General features: G+C 41.1%; 2 protein-coding genes across 2 annotated transcripts; both read right to left on the bottom strand.

The window, feature by feature from the left end:
• Window positions 1-559: 559 nt before the first annotated feature.
• Window positions 560-2,114, bottom strand: LOC129410808 (complement C1q-like protein 2). Its single transcript, XM_055159683.1, has 3 exons — window positions 1,862-2,114; window positions 1,554-1,688; window positions 560-908 (listed from the first exon to the last, which is right to left on the bottom strand). The coding sequence occupies exons 1-3, from the start codon at window positions 2,085-2,087 to the stop codon at window positions 622-624; spliced, it is 648 nt and encodes a 215-aa protein (XP_055015658.1). The 5' UTR covers window positions 2,088-2,114; the 3' UTR covers window positions 560-621.
• Window positions 2,115-3,743: 1,629 nt separating this feature from the next.
• LOC110159494 (complement C1q-like protein 2) lies at window positions 3,744-6,317 on the bottom strand. The gene is made up of 3 exons (XM_055159682.1): window positions 6,062-6,317; window positions 5,754-5,888; window positions 3,744-5,118 (listed from the first exon to the last, which is right to left on the bottom strand). The coding sequence occupies exons 1-3, from the start codon at window positions 6,285-6,287 to the stop codon at window positions 4,832-4,834; spliced, it is 648 nt and encodes a 215-aa protein (XP_055015657.1). The 5' UTR covers window positions 6,288-6,317; the 3' UTR covers window positions 3,744-4,831.
• Between the last annotated feature and the right edge of the window lie 3,608 nt (window positions 6,318-9,925).

Here is a 9,925-nt window from a genome sequence, read left to right as displayed (position 1 = left end):
GAGCATCCATGGTTCTGTGTAGGTCACCTGTTTGTTTCTATGGAGGTGTCACTGTTCTGCCTGGAGTGTTCCACAGTGTGACATTAAACAGATCTACTTTACATTTACTCAGCTACAGATGGTTTTATAGGTCAAAAATACCTAGAAAAACAGGCATTCTGATTGAGAGCAGATTTGCCCGTCCATAGATCTGACCTGTAACTTGGTCTGGTTTGTTCTCCATGTAGATAAAAAGGTTATTAATTTCATACTGTGAAACATTCCAGGTGAAGCAATAATTCCAGGTGAAGCAATAATGTCTCCATGGGGAAAAGCGTGTAGTGGACCCTCCATCAGAAAAGTTACACAATGCACCTTTAAGAGCACAAATCATCTCAGCTGTTGTAGTTCTAAACAAATGAGCTTTCTTTGGACATACTTTATTGTGTTATAATAAAAATCAGATGAAGTCTAATTCGTGTAACAGAGCTTCTAACGGAGCAGTGCTTTCAGTTAGCATCACACCCCAGGGAAGGTTGCAAAGTATCAAAAGCCAGCAGCAACAAATATTAGTAGGTTTAGTTCTGTTATGTACTGTAGTCAGCTGCTTAATTGCAGATAATAAACAAATGCTAAGTAAAGCTAAATAGTGAACAGCAGAAACCCAGTGAAGGTGTTGTAGTGAGCAGTGTCATCATACACTTGTCTGTTGGCTTGAAGTTCCACGTACACAGTATCTCCGGCCTCTAGGGGGAGCACTGCTGCATTACTGCCCGTGTCATTGGCGTCAGTCCCTGAAATGTCCCACAGAGAGACTATCTGTTCACCATTCTTCCTCAGGACCAGGACGGAGTTTGGAGTTGAATTGAGGTTGTTGAACATTGTGAAGCGGAAGAAGTAGACCCCCTTCACTGTTGCTGTGAAGATGCCTGTGAATAAAGATGTAATCAATGCTTACAATTTAGACCTATTGTTCTTATGTATAATCTATGACACCCATTTATCATTATGTTATAATTTGGACATGTTAAATCACAACATTCATCTAAAATGACTTCATAAAAGAAACAACAACAAACTAGAAAAGCACTCAGAGAGCGCAGACCTCCGCCAAGGACTACCCCCATTTTTTATATAAATTGCGATAAAATCAGTCTTCTGGATCAGATCCGGATCAGCCTTTGGAATATGAAAGAGGATCCCATTGTCCATCCCTGAGTCAGATTTCATGGGGTTTGGTCAATAATTAACCGAGATATTGAGAAAACTAAATTTTTGGCCCCATTTACCACAATGTTAACTAAAATTTCAAAGTGATCCAGAATCCAGGATTTCTTCCCGATCACCCCCAAAATGAAAACAGTTCTTCCTTTTCACATTTCCAACAAATCCTGAAAATTTCATCAAAATCGGTCCATAACTTTTTGAGTTATGTTGCTAACAGACAAACAAACAAACAAACAAACAAACGCCGGCAAAAACATAACCTCCTTGGCAGAGGTAATGATAATGTTATACTGTATGACGGCAGGTGACTATATGAAGTTGAAACTGAGCCAATCACAGTTCTTTACCTGTAGCAGGATTGTAGTTGTTGCCAAAGTTGGCGTAGATTTTCTTGTACTTCAGAGGAGTTTGGGTGTTGAATGGCCCCGTGTCTCCAGAGCCAGTTTCATAGAGAGATGCAGAAAAGGCAATTTTAGGAGTACCTGAAATAACACAATTCATAAATGGGCAAGCTGCATTACACACAAAAAGTTTTAGTTTAATTTCATGTCTTAAAAACATGAAACTAAACTATTCAATTATGAAGGTGCATTGTATCACCATGAAAATTGCTGAACATTCTGCCAGTAGAAATGAGTTGTAATACAATACTTACCGTGAGTGATGCTCTTCAGTTCAGTGAGCTCTCTCTCAGTGTTGTCCAGTTTAGTTTCCACTTGTGTCATTTTGTCCATGAGATTTGCCACTTTCTCTGTCAGAGCTCCCACAGTCATAAACATGGAACCATCACAGCACTGAACAGGTTTGGCCCCATTCGGATTGTCCTGGGCCCCACTCACTGCACAACTGATCAGCAACAACAGGACTACAGTCTCCATCATGTCTGTGCTCTAAATTCTCTCATCTGTGAAATGCTGACTCCATTTATACTTGTGCCTATTACAACTGTAACCGGGTGATTAGACTATGTTGTCCTGCTGTGTTGCGTCTGTGAGTGCGTCCACCTGTGCGTCGCTGCGCGTGGCTCCTGGCGTCACTGATTGCGCGATTAGAAAAGGCTGCGCACGCTGTGGTGTGGCAGTCGGGGCTTTCGGTGGCTTTTGGAGGCAGCGCGTGTTGTCTGGAGTAGGCGGTGGTGCCGGCGGCCGCTCGTAGCGCGCTCGGAGCCCCATGTAGAGTGCCCCCCTCCCCCTTCTAAATTTGCGATTGCTACAGATTGCCACTGCTGCATTATTCTTGCTTTTTATTCTTTATCTTAGTGTTGGTTTTAGTTGAATATTGATTAACAGTAGCCGAGGTCTTGGAGGGAAGTGCAATATTTGGTCAGGGGTCAGTCAGTGCAATGCAAGGTCAGGTCTCAGGGTTGGCACAAGTCACTTTCGCCCAAATAGGCCTCCTTAGCACGAGCACTTTCACCAGCTTTAATTTTATGCCCTTTATTGTAACAAAGTCTACCTCAGATACCTTGGCATACGCACTTTAAATAATATTACATAATTCAGGTTTACAGCGCACCCGCACTTTAACTTATTGTAAATGTAGGGTTCAACTAGTGTTTTTTTTTTTTTGGTATTAACGTTTGGTTTGGCTTATTAATTTGATTTGTTGTGTTTTAGTTTGGGGGTGTTGTTGAGTCCTACATTTATGATATTTGAGGGGTGTATCAAGAAGGGAACCAGGAAAATGAAATGTTTCTTTTAAATGTTTAGAAGATTAAATAAAGATGTGTAACTTTCTATACCACATTGCCCTTGTCCTTTTTTATGCCAGAACGGATTCTGTGAGTAAATAAGGGTTCTCGGTCGCAACATTACACAACAACAGGAAATTCCCACTTAGGTAAACTATGTGCATTCACTTGTTTATTATTTGAATGGGGTTTTAGTGGGACTTTCCATTATATTTTGCAATAATGTGATCTGGTGACTGCTTTTAAACTTGAACCTTATTAGAACAAGGAGATTCCTGCTTTGGTAAACTATATACTTTAATGATTACTTACATTTATGGGCTTTTATTGCATCCATTGTGCTGCTGAGTAATAAAGACGTCTGAGCAGTGGATACTTGGGCAATAATAATATGTAAGATTTAAAATGGTATATAGATCTCCTGCATCCACATAACTAAAACTGGTAGGGACGCCATATATTAGCAGAGGTGAATTAGCAGTAATGAATGGCACCACCGTGTCTGCTTTTGGAGTTTTGGCATTAAATAAAATAGACAATGATTTATCTTAACTAAGCTGATTAAGCATGAGAGACCCTTACCTGGTTTAGCAGTATAGTATAGACTCTATACTATCGAGTATACAGTAGATCACATAGATTTCACCTTAACTAGGCAATATCTGCACATCTGGATTTACTTTTCACCTTCTTATATCATCAAAAGAGATCCCTGGAGATGTCTGAGATGTTCTGCACCTGTAATGTTTACTGATATTTTGACAGTTTGATATGATCTTGATAAAATAGCAAAACACAATGTGCTCTAACTTATGTACAGATGTTACATACTCAGCAGGCTAATTCATGTCAGTGTAATGAACACCTGAAGAACATTGGTTTATTTATTTTTAGTTTGTGATTTATTTTTCCACCACTGACATTTCTAAGCAGTCAGTTATGCAAACTAACAGAGTTGAGCAAAACGCTTTTGCATCATTTCTCTTCAAACCTCTTAATTAATAGACTAACACTAAACAACAATTCACAAACATACAGTTTTTCAATTGTTATGACAATGGTTAAATCATTCAAATAAAACTAGACAAGGATGTCCACTTTCCCCATTTCTCTTTACTATCTGCACTGAACCCCTGGCTGCAGCTATCTGTCAGGATCACTCTATTACAGGTAAACAAACAAGTGTAAAATCATCCTCTATGCTGACGATATATTACTCTACCTACAAAAGCCACTTTCCTCACTACAAGAAACTATAAATGTCATACCTCTTTCTCCATGGCCTTGTTTAGATGTTGGATTTTCAACTAAAATGAGAGTGACTAACTGAAAAACTGTTGGCTGACTTGTGACTGTAATTTTATGTGTGAAAGACTTGTTTGAAGGTGCACTATGTAACTTTTAGTTTGGAGGTCTGTCACCTGCTTGTTTATATGGATATGTCATTGCTCTGCCTGAAATGTTCCACAGTATGACAGCTTTACCTTACATTTATTCAATTACAGGTGGTTTTATAGCTCAAAAATACCTAGAAAAAACAGGCATTCTGACTGTAAGGAGGTTTGCTTCTCCACAGATCTGACCTGTAACGTGGTCTGGTTTGGTCTTCATGTAGATAGAAAGGTTTAATATCATACTGTGAAACATTCCAGATGACGCAATCATGTCTCCATGGAGAAAAGTTACACAATGCACCTTTAAGAGTACAAATCATCTCACCTGTTGTACTTCCAACCAAATCAGCTCTTTCTGTTGCCTGGAAAAATCCAGATTCATTGAGGATATGGAGCTGTATAACAAATACAGAGAGATATCCTTCTGGATTCCCATGCAGCTCTTTCTGGACAGACTGTGTAAAAATAAAGCTCAATTTAAGTCTAATTCGAGTAATAGAGCTTCTAACAGAGCAGTGCTTTCAGTTAACATCACACAAAGCTAAATAGTGAACAGCAGAAACCCAGTGAAGGTGTTGTAGTGAGCAGTGTCATCATACACTTGTCTGTTGGCTTGAAGTTCCACGTACACAGTATCTCCGGCCTCTAGGGGGAGCACTGCTGCATTACTGCCCGTGTCATTGGCGTCAGTCCCTGAAACGTCATGCAGAGTGACTATCTGTTCACCATTCTTCCTCAGGACCAGGACGGAGTTTGGAGTTGAATTGAGGTTGTTGAACATTGTGAAACGGAAGAAGTAGACCCCCTTCACTGTTGCTGTGAAGATGCCTGTGAATAAAGATGTAATCAATGCTTACAATTTAGATCTATTGTTCTTATGTATAATCTATGACACCCATTTATCATTATGTTATAATTTGGACATGTTAAATCACAACATTCATCTAAAATGACTTCATAAAAGAAACAACAACAAACTAGAAAAGCACTCAGAGAGTGCAGACCTCCGCCAAGGACTACCCCCATTTTTTATATAAATTGCGATAAAATCAGTCTTCTGGATCAGATCCGGATCAGCCTTTGGAATATGAAAGAGGATCCCATTGTCCATCCCTGAGTCAGATTTCATGGGGTTTGGTCAATAATTAACCGAGATATTGAGAAACAAAATTTTTGGCCCCATTTACCACAATGTTAACTAAAATTTCAAAGTGATCCAGAATCCAGGATTTCTTCCCGATCACCCCCAAAATGAAAAATTCCTTTTCACATTTCCAACAAATCCTGAAAATTTCATCAAAATCGGTCCATAACTTTTTGAGTTATGTTGCTAACAGACAAACAAACAAACAGACAAACGCTGGCAAAAACATAACCTCCTTGGCAGAGGTAATGATAATGTTATACTGTATGACGGCAGGTGACTATATGAAGTTGAAACTGAGCCAATCACAGTTCTTTACCTGTAGCAGGATTGTAGTTGTTGCCAAAGTTGGCGTAGATTTTCTTGTACTTCAGAGGAGTTTGGGTGTTGAATGGCCCCGTGTCTCCAGAGCCAGTTTCATAGAGAGATGCAGAAAAGGCAATTTTAGGAGTACCTGAAATAACACAATTCATAAATGGGCAAGCTGCATTACACACAAAAAGTTTTAGTTTAATTTCATGTCTTAAAAACATGAAACTAAACTATTCAATTATGAAGGTGCATTGTGTCACCATGAAAATTGCTGAACATTCTGCCAGTAGAAATGAGTTGTAATACAATACTTACCGTGAGTGATGCTCTTCAGTTCAGTGAGCTCTCTCTCAGTGTTGTCCAGTTTAGTTTCCACTTGTGTCATTTTGTCCATGAGATTTGCCACTTTCTCTGTCAGAGCTCCCACAGTCATAAACATGGAGCCATCACAGCACTGAGCAGGTTTGGCCCCATTCGGATTGTCCTGGGCCCCACTCACTGCACAACTGATCAGCAACAACAGGACTACAGTCTCCATCATGTCTGTGCTCTAAATTCTCTCATCTGTGAAATGCTGACTCCATTTATACTTGTGCCTTACTATTACAACAACAGGAAATTCCCATTTATGTGCATTCACTTGTTTATTATTTGAATGGGGTTTTAGTGGGACTTTCCATTGCAATAATGTGATCTGGTGACTGCTTTTAAACTTTAACCTTATTAGAACAAGGAGATTCCTGCTTTGGTAAACTATATACTTTAATGATTACTTACATTTATGGGCTTTTATTGCATCCATTGTGCTGCTGAGTAATAAAGACGTCTGAGCAGTGGATACTTGGGCAATAATAATATGTAAGATTTAAAATGGTATATAGATCTCCTGCATCCACATAACTAAAACTGGTAGGGACGCCATATTAGCAGAGGTGAATTAGCAGTAATGAATGGCACCGTGTCTGCTTTTGGAGTTTTGGCATTAAATAAAATAGACAATGATTTATCTTAACTAAGCTGATTAAGCATGAGAGACCCTTACCTGGTTTAGCAGTATAGTATAGACTCTATACTATCGAGTATACAGTAGATCACATAGATTTCACCTTAACTAGGCAATATCTGCACATCTGGATTTACTTTTCACCTTCTGCTGCTTCTGAAGAGTGCGGACGCTATCCTTGCTTGCTCCTGCTGTTTTTGCTTTTTAATCAGTTTACCTCCTCCAACAACGGCTATTTTTGATTTCCTTTTAAGTAAATTAATACTTTTAAACATTTTTTACATTTTTTAACAAAATCATCTGATGAGCCAGCCAGCAACATGTCGGGGAGAAGAAACCAAGGGAATTCTATCTGTGAGCGCTGTCGGAACTATCAACAAGAAATTTATGAGCTACAAGCACGGATATTTGCTTTAGAAACTGAAAAAGGACTTCATCAGACGCTACCAGTGACTTCCAGTGGTGAGCAACCTACAGTTACTTCTAGAGAAGAGGGTGGAAATTCTTTCAACTTAAACCTGAGTGATACTGTGTCTTTTCCAAAACTTGGTACAGACCAAAATGCTAAGCCAGCGCAGCGAGTGATAAAAGACAATGCTAATATCATTATATCACCCACAATAAAGCTAACAAACAGATTTTCACCACTGTCACAGACTGATGTTAACGTACAAACGGATAATGTACTGTCATCACAAAACAAGAACAATAAAGTTGGCAAAAAAGAGTGCAGGCATACCGGGAATCTGTGCCAAACGTCAAGGTCAGAGATACGTTGCTGCTAGGAGACGGGGCTATCAGTGGTGTGAGTCACAGAAGAATCGTAACATGCTGCTACCCGACCTACACTGTTTCTGAGATAACAAAACTCCTGCCAAAAGTTTTGTCAAAACACCAAGGGGTTAAACAGCTGATTGTGCATGTGGGTGCAGTGGACATCAGAATGGAACAGAGTGAAGTCTTGAAAAGGGATTTCACAAAATTATTCGAGGAGCTTAATAAAGTGGAGGTTAAGACATTTATCAGTGGACCTCTTCCCAACATAGACCTAAGGAACAGGAACAAATTTACCCGACTGTTTCAGCTGAACACGTGGCTGCTGAATGTGTGCGCGGCCAGAGGATTGCACTACATTGAGAACTTTGATCTTTTTTTGGAAACGGAAGGACCTGTTCGAGGGAAATGGCCCACACCTAAGCAGAGGTGGAGTGAGAGTGTTGACGGAAAACCTCCTCCACGCTCTGAGGCACCGGCCTGGACAGGGTCCTGTGCATCCAGTGAGAGAAAAGAGAAATGGGAGAAGCATCCCTGCTGCACCTAACAGAGAACCAGCCAACAAGTCAGCACCATTGACAGCACCACCGCTGCCACAACCACAACCACTTCCCCTCCCCCAGACAACAACTCAGCAGCATCATCACCTCCCCCTCCCCCAGAGAACAAGTCAGCAGAACCACCTCCCCCTCCCCCAGAGAACAAGTCAGCAGCACCACCTCCCCCAGAGAATGAGTCAGCAACACCACCACCACCTCCCCCAGCGCCACCAGCACACCCATCACCTCCGCTGCCCACAGACCAGCCTGGAGTCCCCCTTGCTACATCTACTCCATCAACGGACTCTTCACTCTCCTTCTCCTCCCCACCTTCACCCATGGCACTGCCCAACCATCTAGAAAGCCTCATCAGATCGGGAATCAAGATGGTTCCTCTCACACCTAACATAGCACGGTCAAGGGTTATGTTGAACTCTCCCCCATACAAAACTGTGCCTGTTTCACCACCAGAGACTCTCTCAGCTCTCCCCTCTAATTTTTCACCCAAACCTCCCCCTACTCCACCTCCTCGGTCCTTACCAGGCCCCTCACCCAAACCTCCCCGTATTCCACCTCCTCGGCCCTCACCTGGTCCCTCACCTGGTCACTTACCCAAACTCTCCCCTGCTCGCCCTCCCCCGCCTTTCCCCAGAGCTGTTATCACCAAGAGCTAGGACGCACAGGGCCTCTGCTGTCCCAGGACATACAGTCATGATAAAGGTAATATCAGGCTGGGGCCCTGCGATGGAGCTATAGCTCCAGTTACAACACGTAGACAGATTAAAAGAAGGACAGTTAGACTGTCTAATCAGAGAAATTTAGTTCACGTTCCCTGTAAGAAGATAACATCCAGTCCTACTGAAACTAATCAGAAACTTGCTGTGCTCAATGTCAGATCTTTATGTAACAAATCATCATTTCTAATTCATGATTTTATTTCTTCTTTTAATCTTGACTTTATGTTTTTAACTGAAACATGGCTTGACAAAAACACAGGTCATGCAGTGCTAGTGGAATCAACCCCTCCCAACTTCAAATTTGAATCTGAAACACGAGCAAATAAAAAGGGTGGAGGAGTGTGTGCATTTTTTTAGAGATCATTTGGTTACACACAGGTTGTCATTTGGGGTGTTTTCATCATTTGAGTATGTTTCCTTCAAAATGGAGCTAAAACAATCACCGTCCATACTCTACATAGTCATATACAAACCTCCTCAGCACTGTCAAAGTTTTATTGATGATTTTACTGAGATGCTTTCGGTTGTATGCACAGACTTTGATGGTTTAGTCATTACAGGTGATTTTAATGTACATGTGGATAATGTGTGTGACAAAAATGCCAAAGAGCTTAGTGTTGTCCTTGAAACTATTGGTCTGACTCAGCATGTCAGTGAGCCCACTCACAACAGAGGGCACACTCTGGACCTGCTCATTACAAAGGGTGTAAATATTTCAAATGTCAGTGTGGTTGATGTTGCTCTGTCTGATCATTTCTGTGTCTTCTTTGACCTGTCTGTTATTCCCAAACCACCGGCTGCTCCTACAGTTGTTCGAAGGAGACACATAAATGATAACACAGGTGCACTGTTCATGGAAATGATACATTTTGAAATTGCCTCATGTTCTAATGTTGATGATGTGTGTTGAACTCTGTGACTTTGAGTGTTTTGAATGTTCTGGATGCCATCGCTCCGATAAAGGTTAAAGTGGTTAAAGATAGGCAAAAAGCTCCGTGGAGGAATGATGACTCAGTCAGGGCACAGAAAAGGGAGTGCTGGAAGGCTGAGTGGAAATGGCGCAAGTCAAACCTCCAGGTTCATTATGAGATTTACAGAGGAACAATGCATATGTACAACTACACTT

Source organism: Boleophthalmus pectinirostris, unplaced genomic scaffold, assembly GCF_026225935.1.
Source record: "Boleophthalmus pectinirostris isolate CB_2022bp ecotype Guang Dong unplaced genomic scaffold, ASM2622593v1 HiC_scaffold_2325, whole genome shotgun sequence".
Classification (NCBI taxonomy): domain Eukaryota; kingdom Metazoa; phylum Chordata; class Actinopteri; order Gobiiformes; family Gobiidae; genus Boleophthalmus; species Boleophthalmus pectinirostris.
The sequence above is the reverse complement of the archived record's forward strand: the minus strand, read 5'-3'. Positions and strand labels throughout refer to the sequence as shown.

Bases quoted from the DNA above. Each gene is read 5' to 3' on its own strand.
- LOC129410808 (XM_055159683.1), bottom strand. From the start codon at position 2,087: ATGATGGAGACTGTAGTCCTGTTGTTGCTGATCAGTTGTGCAGTGAGT. The intron at 1,689-1,861 runs GTAAGTATTGTA...GTGTTATTTCAG, and splicing joins ACTGAAGAGCATCACTCACG to GTACTCCTAAAATTGCCTTT. The intron at 909-1,553 runs GTAAAGAACTGT...CTTTATTCACAG, and splicing joins CAACTACAATCCTGCTACAG to GCATCTTCACAGCAACAGTG.
- LOC110159494 (XM_055159682.1), bottom strand. From the start codon at position 6,287: ATGATGGAGACTGTAGTCCTGTTGTTGCTGATCAGTTGTGCAGTGAGT. The intron at 5,889-6,061 runs GTAAGTATTGTA...GTGTTATTTCAG, and splicing joins ACTGAAGAGCATCACTCACG to GTACTCCTAAAATTGCCTTT. The intron at 5,119-5,753 runs GTAAAGAACTGT...CTTTATTCACAG, and splicing joins CAACTACAATCCTGCTACAG to GCATCTTCACAGCAACAGTG.